The sequence below is a fragment of the Vombatus ursinus genome, unplaced genomic scaffold, assembly GCF_900497805.2.
Source record: "Vombatus ursinus unplaced genomic scaffold, bare-nosed wombat genome assembly UNPS02015406.1, whole genome shotgun sequence".
NCBI classification, from domain to species: domain Eukaryota; kingdom Metazoa; phylum Chordata; class Mammalia; order Diprotodontia; family Vombatidae; genus Vombatus; species Vombatus ursinus.
Genome location: NW_020955184.1, coordinates 3622135 through 3643430, shown reverse-complemented (window position 1 = coordinate 3643430; position 21296 = coordinate 3622135). Strand labels below are relative to the sequence as shown.

Genomic DNA, 21296 nt, shown 5'->3' with positions numbered 1-21296 from the left:
AATTCTGATTGGAATATCACAATATATCATATTTGGAATATAGCTGATCCTTTGCAGACATTACCACACTCTGTGCTACTTACTTTGGCGCATGAGGTTATAGGAAGCAAAGTATAACTCACTTTGCACAGCTTCCAAAATAATCTTCCTAAGACACAAGTCTTAACATGTTACAACCGAAAAAACTTTAGTGGTTACTCTATATCACCTCTTCAGCCTGGCAGGATCTCCCTGACTCCAAGGGCTTTCTCACTCTTAATTCAGGACTCTATCTACTCTGTTACACTGTCTCTAATACTTAAAATATTTGTTGCAATGAGCTGAATTCTCCCCAAAATTATATATAACTGGTTTTGACAAATTGAAACATATAATTTCATTTGGGAAACTTGCCATTCAAAGAGAAGCACTTCTGTGGTCCACGCCTCGGTATATACAGAAGTCTTTCTGTAGTTTTAAGCTTAAAATTTTCTCACTGATCATTACTTCCTATTCTTTCATATTTCCCTCTACCTCATTCCTACTAAACCTATTCTTTTTTGCCCATTTTAAATCAATTTTTATTTTCTAGGGTAAGAACTGCATTTCCACTTGTTTATAGGACTGATAAGGGAGAATGTTCTTACAGTATTTAGAATGCCCAGACTGTATATAGCAGTGCCAATGTCAGCTAATAGCGTAAAATATATCAAAAACTTTTGGGATATTTTTGAAAACTAAGGCATATTTATAATATGCTATGTAGACATGCTCTAGGCAATTAACAGTGGGAAAACAGGACAAATTAACAGATAATTGTAATGCTAAGCAGAAAACCAGATACTTGCTGTCAAATTTCCGGCCATCATACTGGAAAGCGCTGAAAGAATCTGAATGGCTATCTGAGCTGATAAGGTCACTGCTGCCTGCACTGGCAGGAGAGGTCCATTCTGAGGGCACACCTGGATCATCTATAGGACGCATCTGATTCTGCTTGTTCAGTATATCAGGGAGGTCTTTTGGGACTTCAAGGCTGCCTGGACTGCTCCCTCTTCTTGTCATATTCTGAAAATGAAAGAATATCATGTTTGTTATATAAGAAAGATATTTTCCATCCTCATCAGTTAACTAACAGTTTTTCCAAGATATTTTAAAATGATCTCTGATTTAAATGGTGTGAAAATTGTTCTCCATAGACCTAGATTTGAACCCATCCAACTTACTAGCTAGTCTTTACGAACCGCCACAGCCAAAATATTTCATCATTTGATAGGAACCTTCTAGTGATAAGCTTCTGAAAGAGTTAACTAGGGTGAACCTTGGACAGCAAACAGTGGATTTTTTTCATTTGGGTAGGACTGTCTAGGGCTTTTGTCCTGCGGGCAAAACTTTCAAAAAATGAGGATCATTTAACACCACAATAGGTTTTGAGAGCAGAATTTTTCCATACAAATATAACAAATATAATACGAATATATTCTTATACAAAATAAAACACTGATTCTATCATTTATTATTATTATTATTTTATTATTATTCAATTGCTTTTTAGTAATGTCCAACTTTTCATGATCCCATTTGGGGTTTTCTTGGCAAAGACACTGAAGTGGTTTGCCATCTCCTTCTCCAGATCATTTTAAAGATAAGGAAACTGAGGAAAACAGAGTTAAATGACTTCTCCAGAGTCACACAGCTAGGTGTGAGCTATCTGAGTAGAAATAAGAAAACACATTCAAATGTTGTAAAGATGCACACAAAAAGATTTTGTAACTGTTTATGTGGGATTCAGAAGAGTAGGTTTTGGGGGAAAGATAATGAGTGTGTTTTGGACATGTGACATACATACACATACATACATATTCATGTGTGTATATGTACATATGGACAAAGAAAGCACCAGAGAAAAAGATACTTTATAGTGCAACTCTACATATAGAGAGAGTCTCATCAAGATTGATACTTTCACTCAGCTACCTAACACTGAAAAAATCAGAGTAGTTTCTGGATCTTGGGTATACAAGTGGCACCACCCACTAACATGATGTCATGGATCAATTATCTAACTTACATATATACACATACATACGCACGTATATTCTGAGTGTTATCTACATAAAAAAGATAAATAAATCCATGGAAACTTGTGAAGTCACTAAGACACAGTGTATGAGCCTTGGGTCACACCCAATTAGCAGGCACGATATAGATGATGATCCAGTAAAGAAGTTTGAGAAGGGCAGAGAGTAGAGAGGAGAAGCAAGAGTGAGCAGCACTGCAAAAACCCAGAGGTGAGAACATATTCAGGAGAGGAGAGTCAACAACAGTATCAAATGCTGCAGAGATAAAGAAGGATGGAGACTGAGAAAAGGCACTAGATTTACTAATTAAGGAATCACTAACTTTAGAGAAAAGCTTCAGTTGAATGATGACGTCAGACACCACACTGCAGGGGTTTAAAGGAGAGTGAAAGGAAGAGCAGAAGCAATGAGTGTATATAGCTTTTTCAAGGACTATCTTTTCTTCACCATCATTAAGTAACCATTCTTCCTTTGAAATTTATTCCACCATCCAGTCAAGATCCTTGTCACTGCAACTGATCATGTTCAAGTTATTCTCTACCCTTTTTCAAGAAGTTCTTCTGTATCTGAGTAACAGCCTTTCTTTCCCCCAATCCTTTCCTTAAGATTCAGGGACTTCAGTGTACAGATCAACATCTCCTAGAGGATTCGTGCTTCCCAATTCATCAGCTTTCTCTTCTCTCTGGCCTATACCTTCAATTCAACCTAGCCATTTACAGTAACAGTCACCAACAAGCAAATCCTAAACATTCTCATATTCACACCCAAACAAGCTGGCAGCCTGGATAGCCATAACATAAATAATAGTCTCATCAGGACTGATATTCTTATTCAGCTCCCTGACACTGAAGAAGTCTTACAGAAGTTTCTGAATCTTGGGGATGTAAGTGGAACCATCCATCAAGATGATGTCATGGGTCCATCACTTATCTAGCTTGGCATTCCTTTACAGCCTTTCACAAAGGTCCAGTGTGCCAAGGAAAAAAGTCAGCATTCAGTTCTTTGAAATCGGCACAGGTGACAGAGATATATGGAAGTCAAAACTTTCACAGAGGAAGTCAACTTCAATACCACTGGCCTGTTTACCAGAAGAGAGGGTGTGCTTTATATATTCACAAGTGCTGTAGAGGCAGAGAACAGCCCTCTTGTTTTCACTTGTTCTCTTGTACTTGTATGCAAACTCATCAATGAAATGACTCACCATGAGGTTGTCAAAGTCCTCCCCTCCTGAGTTGATGCCTCTAGTTGTGGACTTCATTTCAAAAATGCTATCTTCAATGGAGAAGGTGGAAATATCACAAGGGCCCTCCTCTGAGGTCAAAGATCAACACATTTCTTTCAGCCCCAACTTACTTTAAGCCATAAGCAATAGCAACAATATTAGGATAATTTATGATTTAGCATCTTTGGTGGCTGACCCAACATTGGGAGTCACTTAAGTAGGCTTGTACTGTGATCACATCATTTGTAAAAGTCTTCCATATATTTATTTCAGAAATTTCTTTTGTCTTTGTCAAAATCTCATAAGATATTTCCTCTGGATAAAAACTTTTGGTTTCCCTTTTGTACTCCAGTTGGACCTGAGTTGCACCTGAGTCATTTGCCACCATGAAAGGACAATGCTTCATGTTGGATTGTACAACTGAAGCATCAAATCTGTGACTAATCAAATACTTGGCATAAAATACTGTATTGGTGAATTTCAATGCAACTTGATTCTTTGAAGCACAACCGATCAACAATTCTGGGTCAGTAAAGATGACATAGCTTGGGGAAGCCTTGTTTCCTTAGTTTTAGAAATGATCTCCACTTTTCCATGTTGAAAAACAGGAATAAATGGTGCCAAGATTAATGCCAACTGTGGGTCCCTTCACCATGGCTGCTGGGGTACTGAGGTGGTTACTAACTTATGAGGTGTCACAAAAGCTGCTGTTGCATTAATGAGACCTCTAAACTTATTCCTCAGTTTCACCACAACCTTTAGCCATTGACCTTGTCTTCTTCTCCTGGTCCTCTACCCCTACTCTAGATTCCCTTTCCTCCTTTCAGTCTCAACTCTATGGCTGACCACTTCAAATATACACACACCTCTAAGCTTAATTGTTGCCCCTTCTATCCCTGATTAGAAACACTAAATGCTGCTGGTCAAAGTCATAAAACAATGCCAACTAGATCCACTACAAATCTATTTTACCTAAGTTGACTAGGGCCTTCATTACACATAGAAATCCTTTTATTCTACCATAAATTTTAGTCAAGAATACCACCTCCTCCCATCTTTGACTCCTTGCTCTCTTCTCAACCTCCCATATGCAATCAGATGTCAAGTCCTCTGCTTTCTACCTTCATAATATCTCTTTGCTATGCTCTTTTTTCTTCTCTAACACTATAACCAACTTTGCTGTAAGTCCTCCCCCTACCTCATGCTCAGACTACTATAATAACCTGCTGATTGGTTGGTTTCCCTGCCTCCAATCTCTCCCCCTTCCAATCCATCCTTCACTCAGCTGTCAAAATGATCTTCCTCAAGTATAGGTCTAACCATGGTGTACACACACACACACACACAAAATATCAATCAATAAACTCTAGTAACTCTCTATCACCTCCAGGATCAAAAATAAAATCCAACAATTTGGCTTTCAAAGCTCATCATAACCTGGCTCCTTCCTACCTTTCTAGTCGTCTTACATCTCACTCTCCTCCATATACTCTTGATCCAGTGATACTAAGTACCATTCTGTACCCAACACAGCATACTCCATTCTCCTTGGGCTGAGCACTTTTGCTGACTCTCCTTCATGCTTGGAACATCCTTCCCTCCTCATCTCTACCTCCTGCCTTCCTTGGCTTCTTTCAAGTCTTAGTTAAAGTCCGAACTTCTGCAAGTAGCCTTTCCTAGTCCTTCTTAACCTTAGTACCTTCCCTCTGAGACTATCCCCAATTTAACCAGTATATAACTTGTCTGTGTAGTTGTTTGCATGTTGCCTCCCTTATTTAAACTATGAACTCCTTGAGAACAGAGACTATCTTTTGTCTTTCTTTCTATTCCAAATTTAGCACGATGCCTGGCACATAATAGACACTTAAATGCTTCTTGACTGACTGAATGAATAGCTTTCTATCACACTCTCTCTAAAACATTTATTCCAAAACTTCATTTCTCTTCTTGAACCCACTATATGTACCCCCTTTCACCTCCAACTCAGCAGAGAACCTCATCTCTACTGAGAAAACAAAGACTAACACATACTCCTTACCCTTTTCTTTAAAACTCCTCTACATCATACTTAATTCCTCCTTTCTCTGTCTCTCAGGAAGTAGTGGTCATTCTCCTTGTTAAGGTAACCGTTCTAACCTTTGCTCTTAATCTCATCTCCTCCAAGATCATCCTCTTACAGCACTCCTTTCTTCTTATGAACTGACTCTTTCCCCACTTGCTTACAAACCTACAAACATTCTCAGGCCTTGTCTGGCTTTAAAAAGCCTTCATTTCACTCTGTCATCCTCCTGACAGTTCAACTCCCAGAAAGATTCTTTTGTGTTATCATAAGTTTTATGGGTTCATTTATCTCTATACAGATGACTCTAAATCTATGATCCTATGGCACTTGATTATATTGCCAGTTTTCATCTCTGTACTGAACTCCAGGCCCACACTGTCACCTGAATCAAATTCAACAGGTCAAAACAAAATTTATATTTTCCCTTAAATCTATTCCTTCTCCAAACTTCAGTATTTGCACCAAAGTTATTACCATTCTTCTGGTCACCTCTTGCTGTTTGTCCTTTGTTCTTGAAGAGGATCATGACATTATGGAGGTGACACCGTGACATGCAAGTGAATTGGATTTAAGTGACAGAGGGCAGTGCAAAGTCACCAGCCTCACTTTCTGGTCACCAAGGAATGAGTTCTTTTTCTCTCACTCACCCTCTCTCCCAATACCCAATCAGTTGCCAAGTATAGCAAATTCAACCTCCACAACATCTTCAGCATATATCTATCCCTTTCTTTCCTCTCAGATGGCCATTCTTCTGCTTCAGAAAGGTGAAGATCTTTTGCCTCTACTATTGCAATTGCTTCCTGATTGTTCTCCCTGCTTCTAGTTTTCCTTGTTCCAGTCCATCTTGTATACAGAGGTCAAAATATTCTTCCGAAGATGCAGATTGAGCACTCCCTTGCTTAAAATTTTTCAGTGATTCCCATTACATCCAGGGGCTCCCACTTACCTTTCCAGACTTATATCACTCTCCTTTATAATTTAACATTCAATCCAAAAAGACCAACCATTGTTAAAATTCAGAAGGCCATTTTATGCCTAAAATATATTTCCTTCTCACTTCCAAGTCTTAGAATCCGTAACTTCCTTCAATAATCAACAGGAAGCCTTCTCTACTCCTACCAGATGTTGGTACTCTGTCTTAACTTGAAATTATTTTGAATATATTTGTCTTTATACATGCTGCATCTCTTTACCCTCAGAGAAAGTAGAACGTAAGCTCCTTGGGAGCAAAGATTATTTTTTTTTGTCTTCAAACACCCAAATCCTAGAAAAGTCTCTTACCCATAAGTAAAATAATTATTTGTCAAACTGATGATGCAGCAGAACAGACTGAAGAGTGCTCATCTAAAAAGGAGCAGAACCAGAAGAGAACACTTAACACAAGAAGGGAGTGGTTGACAGTGACAAAAACAGCTGAGGTCAAGAAGGATGAAGACTAAAAAGAGGCCCTTGGATTCAAGAGCTTAGAGGTCACTGATAAACTTGGAGTATTTTCAATTTAGTAATGTAGTCAGAATACAGACTACAAAGGGTTAAGTGAGAGATGAAATAGAAATAATGAGTGCAGATGACTTTTTCTAGCCTTTGGCTGTGAAAGGAAGAAGTGATAGAAAATGAGCTTGAGGACACAAGGTCAAGTTGCCAAGTTGAGAGTTTTTAAGGACAGGGAAAATATCTGGCAGTAGCAAATGACACAATAGATAATAAAAACCTGAATATGAGAGAAAGAGAAAACATGCTAAGGAGCCAACTCCTAGAAGAGATGGGATGGAGGATATAAACAGAAAGCCTATAATAAGAAAAGGGCTACCTTTTCATCAGAGAACGAAACAAAAAGGGATAAAATGAGAAATGAAGTAGAAGAGACAAAGAAATTCAGGATGCTCTCTATTTTCCACAGAGAAACATACTTTTCTCAATAAATCAAGGTCCTCCAATGAGAGGGAGGAGAGAGCTGGTTTTGAACAGTTGATGAAGGAAATGAGATAGAGGGTCAATTGGGGAAGGAAAAAAGCATTGCCTTGGACATACACAGATAATATTAGTTAACAACTTTGTGGTGGATCTAGGTGGCAGAGTTAGGTGATTTCCCCCAATGGTGTTCAAGCATCACATAAGTAGAACCATAGGAATATAGATTTAAAGTTGAAAGGGACTTCAAAGGTCATATAGTACCACTATTTCATTTAACACCTGAGGACTAGAAAGATTAAATTACTTGCCAAAGGTCACAGAACTAGTAAATGAAAAAGATGAGATTCAAAACCAGGTCTTGGGGCAGCTAGGTGGCGCAGTGGATAGAGCACCGGCCCTGCAGTCAGGAGGACCTGAGTTCAAATCCGGCCTCAGACCAAACACTTGACACATACTAGCTGTGTGACCTTGGGCAAGTCACATAACCCCAATTGCCTTACCAAAAACAAAAACAAACAAACAAAAAAAAACCAGGTCTTCTGATTTCTGTATCATCAGAGATGGATGAGGTCAGTATCTTAGTAACATAGGTGACTGTACAACTGGGAACTGGGAAAGTAGAACCTTTACTCCTTATGTGGCCTTTGCCTTTGACAAGTAGGTAATTTTTATTTTTCACCTGATAAAAAGTATATACCAGCTTGTCTTTAAAACTAACAGTAGATTTATAAGCATATATAAAACCCTAAAGTAAATTAAAATATAGAAATTCTAAAAATATCAATTTTGAGATAACTTTTAATGTCTTCTTTAATAAAATAAAATTTTACAAATCTTCTTTACTCTCCTACTAGCATAAACAAAATAAATCAAAATATGCTTACCAATGTATTACCACTTCGGAGTCTTTCAGCTATAAACTCATCCATCAGGTCAGGAATGTTAGTACTGCTGCTGCCAATGTCACTGTTAAGAAGGTGCAGCTTTTGACTCATGTCCTCTTTACTGGCTAAAAATAAATGAATAACTATATATAGTAAGAAGAAGCAACTTATTTTTTAAAATTTAAAACAAAATATTTTTTAAAATTCCAATGCCATATCAATTACTCACCAAACATGCATTTAGGAATAGTTTCCCTTTTCTTAGATTTAATTATGAGATTAGTAAATCTGACACTTACTTTTAAACTAAGCAGATGTTAGTCAATCTCCAGTATGATCTTAAATAGCAAGAAAGCTTACAGGTAAGCACTAGTTGAAGTCAGGTTAATATTGGCTATAAAGATACCAGCATATAGCTCTTCCTCCCTTCCTCTTTTATTGAAAATAGCCCTAATAATTTGTATTTTCCTTGCTCTATAAATATCTTCACAGAAACTACCTCATTTTGATATATTAAAAATACCTTGTGATGTTTTCAATTGGTATATTTTTAAACAGAATTCTATAATCAAGACACATTATATAAACTAGCCTCTCTGCAAGTCCAGAATGATCAATGCTTTATGGACAGGCTGTTTACTCATAGAGAGGTCTCTTAATATACCATTTTTTTGTTATAAAATGTAATACTTAGTAGGTATATTTTGTTTCCTGTATGAATTCATTTGCATGAGAAAATTTTACTAAAATTGAATGTTACAAATTATATGGTTTAAAAATTTTCCTTTAAACATTTTAAAAATCAGCACATTATATTCTAATGAACTATGTGAAACATTTTGGGTTAAAATAACAAACTGGTCAGAAGTATTTTATGAAATATAATTACCTTACTGGCCTGGCTATACTGTAACTAAGCTTTCAAAGACTGCCCTCAGGTGGTATTAATGCCTCAATGCAAGATGCTCTATAGAACATTCTGTTACTCAGGCTAAATTAACCAAATTAATAAATATTAAAAAAAAAAAAAAACCAAAAACTTTTCTATTTTGTATATGATGAATTTATTTTAACTTTGAACTAAGATCAGTGAAACCAGTTACCATGATTGTTTTTAAAATTTTTCTGTAAAAGTTCCATATTTAGGTCATCAATAAACCTTCATAAACTTTTGTGCTCATCCAAAATTTCAAGAAAAAGCAATGATGAATGTTGCTAAGATGCAACTTATATTCATATTAGTAAATGCAAAACTGAAAAGTCTAATGAATGCTTACAAATGGTTTGAAAAGTAACTAAATCAACATGAAGGTTTTTTAAGAAATAATATTAGCTTCAATAACTGTTAACCAAAATTATCTGGGCTAGTTATATCACCTGGATTTCTATTATATAAAAAAGCTTCAAAGTATTTTTACTCCCAAAGATAAGGAGGAATAGCAGGACGAGGAAGAAAACTAAATCAATCAACAGTAAAAATAACAAGTCATTTGGAAAAGAAAAGTATGATACATGTCTGATAGATTCATTTTAAAGGCCCATATGATAGGCAACAATATTTATGTTTAATTCTTTGGATGGTCATTAATAATTTCCTGTCTCTTCCTCTTCCCTAACTTGATGCTTAGCAGCAAAGACCAAATGCCTTAAAAAGGAAATTAGTAATTTATAAAGTAAATAAAGATATTTTATGCTGGGAAATTCAGATGGGTAAAGATGCATGCATAACCAAAACAGAGAGAAAGCAGTGACCATCCCAAAGCTTCTTGATTGCTTATAGCTTGCTTCAGTTGCATTAAGCCAAACTGATGCTGTCTTTCTCCTTTTGCGTTCTGCACAGTTAGTGCTCACCTGCAGCTTTCCTTCCAAAATAGCCCATTACATGACTGTACAGATCCCTCAGTGGAGCCTCTGGTGGCACTCTGTTCTGCCTCTGTGGGGAAACATTTGCCTTCGGCTTCGAAAGAGCATGTACAACAGTTTTATAAACGCCACCCAGGGATCCCTGTTGTAGACCTAACTCATGACTTGAAGACCTAAGAGCACTACGACTACTTGAATGATTAACTGTAAAACCTTCTTTCTGTAATATGGTTGCATGTATCTCTGCAGAATCCTTAACTGGTTTACTATTTGTTGATGCTGTACTCATTACATCCAAAGGTCTATATACACCAGGCTTGACTAGTTCTGTGGCAGTATTTGAGCTAATGTTAGTACTGGTGCCACTGCTACTGGTACTGCTGCTACTACTGAAGCCACTGAACTTGCGTAGTCTTGCCTTCCATGGAGCCTCTTTATTTTCTAGAGGGTTGTAAAACTGAACTGATTCAGTAGCTGGCCTAAAGGTAACGTGGACACTATTTCTTTTCTTAGTGGTATTTTTCATGATTTTGGCCCTATAACTCACTGTTTCAGAAAGGCTCCTTTTGGTTGGAGAAAGTTTGCAGGGATCCATAATATGAGGTATTTCATAATTAACCGGAGATTTTAGTGGAACTTTCTTGACATCCATAACACATGGAACAGTAATTTTTTCATTAATGTGGATACCTTTAAGCTTTTCAGCTAATGTTATGTCCATACCTATATCTCCTTCAGTAGCTGTTTGTCTGTGAAGGTATCTTTTTCCTTCTTTATCATATGGACAACTTGATTCAGGTTCAGTGTATACGTGCTTGGATTTACCAAAAGCCTGAGATCTTGTGAAATTGTATGATTGATTGCGTGTAATGTTACTTATGAAATCACCTGGATTTCGTTCTAGTTGAAACTCTATATTCTCCGCCATTTCTAGAACAGGGGTGTTATCTTCTGGTTTAACTGTCTGATCTACACAATCTAATCTAGTCAATCTCTCATTCCTATTTACTGATGCAATAACTTCCTGAGAAGTTGCAAGTCTACCTATATTATAATTACTATGATTTTCTTGTTTTTCCTTAAGATATTCTTTCAGAGAAGAAAGAAGATCATCATCTTCTTCAAGGTCACTATACTTGATCTGTTCAAAAGCTGTATCTACAAGTTCTACTGGACCTATTAAATGACAAAGATGGTCATAAATGCTATCACCAACTTCCAGAGAAGACTCTCTACTATTAGAATCAATGATGCAGCTTTCAGTGGATCTAGATACTGAAGAGGCCTCTGTGGAACTCTGCAAGCTTGGCACATGACGGGATGAACTGTCAATGACAGGAACTGCACCTTTGGCTCGTTCAACAGTGAATGGATCCAAGATGTCAGAGGTGCTGCTACTTCGTGGCAATGGCTGTTCCTCATTCAAAGGACCAAAAACTTCATTTCCAGTGTCCTCACTTTGTGAAAAATGTCTGACTCTAGTTGTTCGGGGAAGTATTTGGGCATCATCAATGTCTGTAAAATAGAAAGATTATGTATTGTGGGCACCACATACACAAAGTAAGTATTAAATGCATTCATGTACTCAATATATATGCTTTAAAATGAAGAGTTTAGATTTGTTTGCATATGGAAAATGATCTAGTAAATACAAACATGCTATTTAAAATGCGTACAAAGGAGTATAAGACATATTACCAATGAGTTTAATTTAAACATTAAATATGAATGGAAACAAACAGGGCCATGAAATATTTGGAAGTGCAATTAAACGATAGAGCTGTGCCAATAAGTCAAGTAATTAAAAAGTCTGTCATGTCAATTTTTTCTCATATTCAGGTTCTAAAGCAGAGAAAATCAAAATTTTAGTAGATCTTTTAATACAGGAAGTAGATAGAAACATTATAGTATAGAATCTGGAAGCATACTGAAAAACTTACAGATATTTTAAAAGTAAAAGTAAACAAAACGGAATAAATTCATTATCAGCTTCCAAACCCAAGGACATTCCAGAACAGGAAAACCAAAACCAAAACCAAAATCACCTTTAATAAAGTTTCCTTCAGTACCTAGTAGTCACATATGAAAAGAGCACTGGAAACCATTATTCCTCATAATTTCTGAAAATTGCATAATATGCTTTATGGTTATGGTCATTAAAAACAAAACAAAAAACATGCTTTTTAAAGAAATCCTTTTACTGTCAAGACTTTGGGTCTCCCAATTTTTAGGTTCTCAGTTTCCCTTCTGAGTAGGACAAACGTACTTTTTTTTTCTTCAATAAACAGTATTTGTCTTCTGTTTCTATAAGAGTAGAAGGATGCAGCTGCCATTTAAAATTTGAAATGCCTAAGAGACAACTAGATAACAATATCCAAGAGGCAGTCGACAATTCAAGATTGGGACTCAGGGAGAGAGACATTATGGCTAGATATATGGATTTTGCCATCATTAATGACAAGATTATAACTGATCCCACTGGAGCTGATGAAATCATCAAGAGAAAATAGAAGAAAAAAAGCTTAGGACAATGGGAGCTAATGGGGAGGAATCACACACTTAATGGATAAAAGAAAAGTAACAATGCAGCAGTAGGGAAGGAGAGGAAGGAGAGAGTATACAGGAAGAGAGGGTGGTCAACAGTAGCAAACTGCAGAATGAAGACTCAGAAAAGACCAACAAATTCAAAAAATTAAGACATCTTTCAAAACTTTGGAGACATAAGTTTCAGTTGAATGATAAGATTTGGAAGCCAAATTCCAAGAAGTTGAGAAGTGAGAGGAAAAGAAAGAGGTAACAAGTATAGAAAACATTCTAAGAATTTGGCCGTGAATGATACAGAATAGTAGTGGAGGGGATGGGAGGATCAAGTGAAAGTTCTATAAGGAAAAGGATGGGATAAGGAAAACTGGGACATGTTTCTAGACAGGAGGAGAAAAAACAATGGATAAGAACAGACTGAATATTATAAAGAGAATGGATGGAGCGAACCTGGAAGAGACAGAAGTAGTGGATGAAAACAAGGACTTAAGCAGAAAGGGGTAGTCTTAGCAAAGAGTTACCTTTTCTTCAGGAATGAAGCAAAAAATGAAAAGATGTGATATGATGTGTCTGAGTGGTAAGGGGTAGTAGAGAGGAAAAGCATACAAGGTTCAAAATCTGTATTTTCTTAGTAAGTAAGAGGTGATATACTATGCTGACAAGTAAGTAACTGCAGGTACTATAGGGGATTTCAAAAGGTAAGAAGGTTTTGAATAGCTGTTAAGAGAATGAAAGTCAGTTAATAAAGAATGAAGATTAGCAAGCATTTAGCTGTAAGGGTCTATCTCATATAATTCTGTAGTGGATGCAAAAGGAAAGGTTCTGCCACTTTTTTCCACCAGTGTTCAGAAACACTCAAGTAGAAAAGACGATAATGAAGGTAAACACAGGGTTGGAATTTGGCAAAGTGTGAAGCAGCAATGATGAAGCAGGATGAAGCAGCAAGAGATTATGAACAGAGGATAGTATACAGTTGAAATGATCAACCATATGGGCAAGATTACGAAGAGAAGGAAAAGAGGCCATAGCACAAATGATAAAACTAGAAGAAAAGGTAAAGAGTGAAGAGGGATTAGAGGCCATGATGAAGAAAAACAACAGGTTTCAGAGTAGTGAAGCACAGGAAGAGATCAAAAGATAGAAAGTTATGATCACAGAGAACAATGTCCAATATCATAGCCGAGTTATGGATAATGGTAAAGTATGTGTTCACCACTGCAGATGACATAAGTGGAATGACGATGTAAGTTACAGGAGCTGGAGGCTGAGAAAGTGGGACAAAGGGTAGGAAGTTCAAGAGGAAAGCCCTGGATATGAAGGTAAGGGGTTGGGGTGGAAACACCATCAGCATTGTGGTGAATTCCTTGAGAAATCACAGAAAATGACTTGGAGACTAGCATATGACTGCAGCAAGAATCTAGAGTAGTTAGGGGCAGCTAGGTGACACAGTAGATAGAGTACCAGCCCTGAAGTCAGGAGGACCTGAGTTCAAATCCGGCCTCAGACACATAACACTTACTAGCTGTGTGACCCTGGGCAAGTCACTTAACCCCGTTGCCTAGCCCCCCCCCCCAAAAAAAAAGAAGAAGAAGAAGAAGAAGAAGAAGAATCTGGAGTAGTTGATACAGACCAATGAAATGAATCTCAAAGAAGGAAAAGCTGCTGAGAGATGATGATAAAGAATGATGAAGGAAGTGACAATGCCACCTAGGGAGGTTTCCATGAACAGACTAAATAGCATGAAATGAAGTGGCATAGGAAAAAGGGATACCTGTTAATAATGAAAGAGGTCCAAAGGACACAATGGAATGGAATTCCTGGGAGATATGTACAAGGGGGAGGACTAAGATGGACATAGATGAAAAGTAAGAATAGATATTTCAATCAGCAAACAGTAATTCTGAATCACTGTAATATGGAGAAAAGGCACTGGAAGTTTTCCAATCACAAAACGATAGAACATTAAGTCCTATCCCCTTTAGCAAGACAAGGCATGGTAATGATCATTTATTAAGCATTTGCTATGTGCCAAACACTCAGCAAAGTATCAAGCACACAAATACAAGTAAAAAGAAAAACAGTTCCTGCTCTCAGGGAGCTTACATTCTGATGGGGGGGAGAGGACAGGGGAGGGGAAGATAGACAACATGTAAAAGGGAGCTGAAAAGCAGGCACTGATGGGGAGGAGGTAAGTGAAGGTACATGTTAGAAAAGTTAAGAATCATAGGCATAACCAGGAAGGGTATGAAGTATGGCTGGCCTGAACCTATCCTCAAGACAGAGGCCTTTGAAGTAACTGACCATTGGGAGAAGGGGATTGGTAGAGTAGAAGGATGTTCCAGGGTTAAGAGGTCTCAGGCACTGAGGTAAGTTCTGGGGGGAGGAGTAGCTGAGTTGGGGTTTCATTAAAGACTGCATTACTATGGAAGGAGTGTTATAAGCTTCTCCAATCCATAACTTTAATCACTTAAGAGCTGGAAGTAGAACCAACAGGGTACCTGGGTCTGAATACCCTGGTATTCAGGTGTCTACGGAGTGACTCACACTTGGTGTGAAGCTTTGAGGATGATGAAAATGAGGGAACTCAACTAGTCAAGTGCTGATTAAAACACTGCGCTAAGGTACTCTGGGAAACAAAGACCAAAACTAAATCCCATATTCAAGAAGTTTAGTAAATAAAAATATACATGAAGAAATTTCAAGGGGTAGAGGGAACACTAACTAGAATAATCAGGAAAGGCCTTTTGGTAAAGGTGACATTTGAGTCAAGCTTTAAAGGGAGTAAGAAGTTAAAAAATGTGGAAAAAAGAATAACACTGCAGGTAGAAGGAACAGCCTGTTTAAAGACCCAGAGACAGAAAACTGGAATTCCACATATATAGAGAAGAGAAAGTAGCACAATTTGGCTAAAATATAGTATGTGTGATGAAGTGTAATGTGTAACCAACCTGGACAGATAAGCTAGAATTAGATTTTGAAGGCCTTCAAATGTCAAACAAAGATTGCATTTCATCACAGAAGAAATAGCCACTAAATCTTCTTGTGCAAGGGAGTGACATGGTCAATGATGTGTTTTGGGAATGTCAATTTGGTAGTACTTTTGGTATTCTGACAATCAGGAGCTCTGATGAATCTCTTTTTAAGACCTCAGATGAATGCAAGTATCCTATATTCCTCAACTGGTTCTAGCTCCCAAACACTCAAGAGCTGACAGACATGAAGAACTTTTGGCACTGTGGTGTTTTTATATAGACGGCAGATGGAAAATGCAGTGATTGGGCCCCTGGGACTGGGATGAACTCATGTTCAGCACCAGATCGGTAGCTTTACTTCAAGAAAGCAAAAGATGAGTTGCATCCAAAAGCTCCCCTGAATATGTGGAATACCCACTTTGCTTCCAAGTTCTCAGACACATAGGGCCTATTTAAAAACAAAACGTTATCTTCAACTTATTACTCAACTAAAGCAGGGCAGCCATCTAATCAACCAATCTTAGCAACACACACAAGAAGTCACCCAGAATATTTAGTGTGAATTCTCCAAATAAATTATTAAGTGCCAAAATTCAGGCCTTGAGATACATGTCAGAGGTTTCTAAAGTTTCAATAATAACATTCCTTTGGATATAATCCAGGAAGAATTCACACCAACAAATTCTGCAGAGATTGTAATACTCTAGTGTGCTAATGCTTGCTAAAAAAAACATGCAGTCCTGAACTTTGCCCAAAAGTAAAATACATTTTAATTATATTTATTTTCTACATGTATGCAGTGGGTTGGTTTTTTTAAAATTTTAATATTTTCCCACTTAAAAACAAATGTTAATGTTTGTTTCTTACATTTTTGAGTTCCAAATGCTCTCACCTTCTGCCCCCTCTCCCATCACTGAGAAGGCAGGCAATTTAATAAAGGTTATACACACACAGTCATGCAAAACATTTCCGTATTAGTCATACTGTGAAAGAAAACACAGACAAAAAAGCCCAAGAAAAATAAAGTAAAATAACAGCATGCTTTGATATGCATTCAGACTCAATCAATTCTTTCTCTGGAGGTAGACAGTATTTTTCATCATAGGTCCTTCAGAATTTTCTTGGATCAATTGCTGGGAATAGCTAAGTAATTCACAGTTGATCATTATACTTTTTACTGCTGATACTGTGTATAAAGGTCTCCTGGGTTCTGCTCACTTCACTCTGCATCAGTTCATGTAAGTCTTTCCAGGCTTTTCTGAAAATATGTTGCTCAGCATTTCTCATAAAACTACAATAATATTCCATCACTGTCATATACAACAACTTGCTTAGTTATTCCCCAATTTATGGGCATCCCTTCAATTTCCAATTTTTTGCCATCACAAAAAGAGGTGCTATAAATATTTTGTACACATAGGTTCATTTCCATTTTTAAAAAATCTTTTTGGGATACAGATTTAGTAGCAGTATTGCTAGGTCAAAGGGTAGGCACAGTTTTATCGTCCTTTGGGCACAATTTCAAATTGTTCTCCAGAATAGTTAAACCAGTTCACAACTCCATAAACAGTGCATTAGTGTCCCAATTTTCCCAAATCTCCTCCAACATTTGTCCTTTTCTATTTCTGTCATATTAGCCAATCTGATAGGTGTGAGGTGATACCTCAGAGTTGTTTTAATTTGCATTTCTCTTATCAACAGTGATTCAGTGCCATAAGACTATAGATAGCTTTGATTTCTTCATCTAAAACTGCCTGTTCATATCCTTTGACCATTAATCAGTTGGGGAATGACTTGTATTCTAATGGCTTTGACTCAGTTCTCAACATATTTGAGAAATGAGGGCTTTATCAGGGAAACTGCCTGTAAAAAATTTTCCCCAGTTTTCTGCTTTACTTCTAATCTTGGCTGCATTGCTTTTGTGCAAAATCTTTTTAGTTTAATGTAATAAAAATGATCCATCTTACATCCCTAAATGCTATCTCTTATTTGATAATAAATTCTTTCTTTATCCATAGATGACAGGTAAACTATTCCACACTTCCCTAATTCGCTTATTGTACCACACTTTTTGTCTAAACCCTAAATCATGTACCCATTTTAGTACATGATTTGGTGATTTATCTTGGTACATGGTGTGAGGTATTGGTCTCTATCTAGTTTCAGCCAAACTGCTTTCCAATCTTCCCAGAAGTTTTTTTCAAACAGTGAGTTCTTGTCGCAAAAGTATGGACCTTTGCATTTATCAAACACGAGATCACTATGGTCATTTCCTACTGTATATTGGGTACCTAACCTATTCCACTGATTCACCACTCTATACTGTTAGGCTACCTTCCTTCGCTTGTTTTTTTCATTAATTCCCTTGATATTCTTGAAGTGTCCTCTTCATGACAGAAAAATACTTAACGGTTTTAACATAAGTTAGCAAAAATAAAATAAAAAGATTTTTTCATAAAAGAGGTAAAAATACTAGAATGTTAGTGAATACTCTGTTAATACAGTTTCCCATAACAAAATTCTAATGGACAAAGAAGTTTTGAAATGAGAAAATAAATAAATGTTAAAATATAGTTCTCATTAAATTTAGTTAACACATGATTACAAAAAATGGTAAAGATAGCAAAGTTTCAGTTTTAATTAATTGTATTTTATTAAACCTATTTAAAATTAAACTTATGGCTAGGTTGGAATACAAATTTAACAGATTTAAGATTAAATCATCTCAAACTTTTAAAATTAATATTTAAAAGGAGAACATAGACCCACATTTAAAAATAAAAACTGATAAAAATTAATTACAGAATTAACATTTGTGAACTTCTTTAAAAACCTGTGCTATACTGAAATGGAGTCCTAATGGTAAAGAATGTTGCATATTTTATCGTATGTGGTTGGTGTTGTTTAGTTTTGAATTTTTTTTCTTTTTTAACCTTTATTATAAAAGAAAACTTGTTGGATAGGTGTGGGAAGGGATATAATCAGAAACCAATCTGATGTAAATACAAAAGGCATCAAAAAAATTAATGCCAAAGAAGAAAACAAAATTTGTTCTATAGCAAAAATCAGTTCACATATGGGATAAAAAATTTGGTCTGCTATTAGTCATTGCAAATATAAGTTTATTAATAAGCCAAGGGTAACTAGTGAATTACAGAGCATAATAGGATAAGTGGAAACATTTTGTTCTATGTAGCTTAAGATAATGGTTTTATAAATACTAAACATTAATGTATTGCAAAATAAAAAATGATAATTACATACTGTTTTAAACTTTGCAAAGTACTTTACACATATAATCCTATGTTGGCCTCATAAAAATACTTTACGGTAGATACTGTAAATATTGTTAGCCCTATTTTACAGATAAGGAAATTAAGGCTCTTTACTTGCCCATGTGTGATCACAGCAAGTCTCAGAAGAGAGTCTATAGCTTAGTGAAGCCATGATGCCTTCCTGAAATAACTTAGTTATAATATTGTTTACATGAAATATAAAAAGCCATTTTAATAAACCTTAATTCTTGAAATAAATATTAATCTCTCTTAAAACTATTCTATTTTATAAATGAAACAAGCCAAAGTGATTCACTCACCATAGCTTGAAAGACTTACTCCAAAGTTCTTTTCAGTAATGAGAGAATGAAAAGTAGGCTTCAACTAAGTCACAGAAATCTCAATTTCCTTAATGAAGTTCTGATTATGGCTTTATTTCTAAATAATAAATTAAAAGTAACTACTCTGGCCATTTCTTTTTTTGAAAAAATTGGCATCTAATTACTAAAACGTCAAATCTTAGAAGGAAGCTCTGAATGATAATGCAATATATAAAGGAATGTTCATGCCAAAGTATGTCTTACTCAACAGAATACAATATAAGAAAATGTCAGACTAGCACTGTTTTGAAATGTTATGTTAAATATATTATGTTATGTTAAATTGTTATTATTATGTTGTTATTATAATGTTATTATAATGTTGTTATTATTATGTTAAATATGGGTTATGTTAAATTATGTTAAATATAGGTTAGTTTTTACATTAGTTAAGTTTTTCTTTAAATCAAAGAGAAAGTATATTCACCCAGACAAAAATTATGCTAAAACTGGAAGATGAAAAATGTAGATGTTGTTCTGAATATACAGGAAGACAGGATGTTTTGAAAAAAATCAACCTAAGCTACTGATAATGGAGATAAACTCCAACATTAATTATTCACATTTATTTAGTGTTTCACAGATTTAAAATGTACTTTTCTCATAAAACCCCTGTGAAATACAATCAGGGGTGAGCTGGAGCCAGCTCAAATCAGAATGATTGTTAATTTTTTAATGTAAGCATTTGTACCCCTAAAATCAACAAATGCTGCAAATCAAGTCTTCTTTTGTTAATTGTTTAGAATTAAGAAAGTAATGGAGAAAATGTTAATAATGCAGATTAAACTAAAAAGTGTGTGTGTGTGAGTGTGTTTCTGTCTGTCTGTGTGTGTCTGTGTTTATTTTTCAGATAACCAGTTGTTAAACATTTACCAGAATGCTCCTGTACAAGTATTAGGTGAGTGAGGCAAGTATTATTTTCCCATTTTATAGAGAGGGTTAAGGTCACACAGCTATAAAGTGGCAAAGTCAAGTCTTTTTGACTACAAATCCAATGATCCTTCTACTTAGACTATGCTGATTCTGCTTTAATAAAAATGCTTCAAAGGATAAAGAGTCAAAACACAGCTACCTTTCCTCTAGACTCGAGGTGTCAAGTGGCCAGCAAAACTCCTAAGTGCTATGGACTATATTAAAATGTAACTGGGGAATATTTAACAAAATAAATAAAAATACAAGATAAATTATATCAATTTGTGGTTTTCTAAATCATTATGCTGGTAGGGATCCATTTCTATTTGAGTCTGATACCACTATTTTAGATGATCAGTTAGAGAATGTGAGAAAAGGTTCTGCTACACAGCTAGATTCAAACTATTACTAGGGCGATTATACTCAAGTATGAACAAGCTTTTACCTGCAGTCTCAACAGCAGGTCAGTGGGCAAATAGCTATAGCAATGTCAAACTAGTTGAGAAATTGTGAGACTATACACTTCAAAGTGCTGTTATAATTTTAAGATTGAAGATGTTATAATATTAAGAACCTCTAGTCCCACTCAAATACCAACTGCTCCCTATTGCTTCCAGGACCAAATATAAAATCTCATGTTTGGCTTTTAAAGCCCTTCAGAACTTGGTCCCTTCCTAACCTTTCTGTCTTCTTACACTTTACTCCCCACTCCACCTATTTCATCCAGCACACTGGCTTTCTTGTTGTCCTCACAAAAGACCACTCTATTTCCCGCCTATATGCATTTTTACTGGCTGTCCTTATGCCTGGAAAGCTTTCCCTCCTGACTACCTTCAACTCTCAATTCAAATTCCACCCCTAAACCCCAAACCTCCAGTTTAGTGCCTTCCCACTGAGATTACTACCAATTTATCCAGTACAAGATTACTACCAATATATCCAGTAAAAGATTTATGTACACAGTGGTTTGTTTGCACACTGTCTCCCCAAATACAATGTGGACTCCTTGAGGGCACAGACTGTTTTTGTTTTTGCCTTTCTTTATGTCCTCAGCTGGTGCACAATATCTGGCACATAAATGCTTGTTGACTTGGCTATTAGAAAAATGAATAACAACAGGCAAATGTAAACTACAAGGGAACTAGTTCTTAAGTTCTTTTACAGTCTGACATCTAATGAAATCTTTCATAATTTAGCTACAAAAGTTTTAATTA

General features: G+C 36.1%; 1 protein-coding gene across 8 annotated transcripts in view; it reads right to left on the bottom strand.

Moving 5' to 3' along the window:
* Nucleotides 1–21296, bottom strand: part of RALGAPA1 (Ral GTPase activating protein catalytic alpha subunit 1) — a 311896-nt gene that overhangs the window by 189040 nt on the left and 101560 nt on the right. For 5 of the 8 annotated variants that reach the window (XM_027847459.1, XM_027847460.1, XM_027847457.1 and 2 more), the window contains exons 17-19: nucleotides 9991–11517; nucleotides 8140–8264; nucleotides 828–1044 (exon numbers count right to left, since the gene is read on the bottom strand). In XM_027847459.1, coding sequence (XP_027703260.1) covers nucleotides 828–1044; nucleotides 8140–8264; nucleotides 9991–11517 — 1869 coding nt within the window. The remainder of the gene's footprint in view (nucleotides 1–827; nucleotides 1045–8139; nucleotides 8265–9990; nucleotides 11518–21296) is intronic. The other 3 variants (XM_027847462.1, XM_027847456.1, XM_027847461.1) reach the window with 3 other exon arrangements.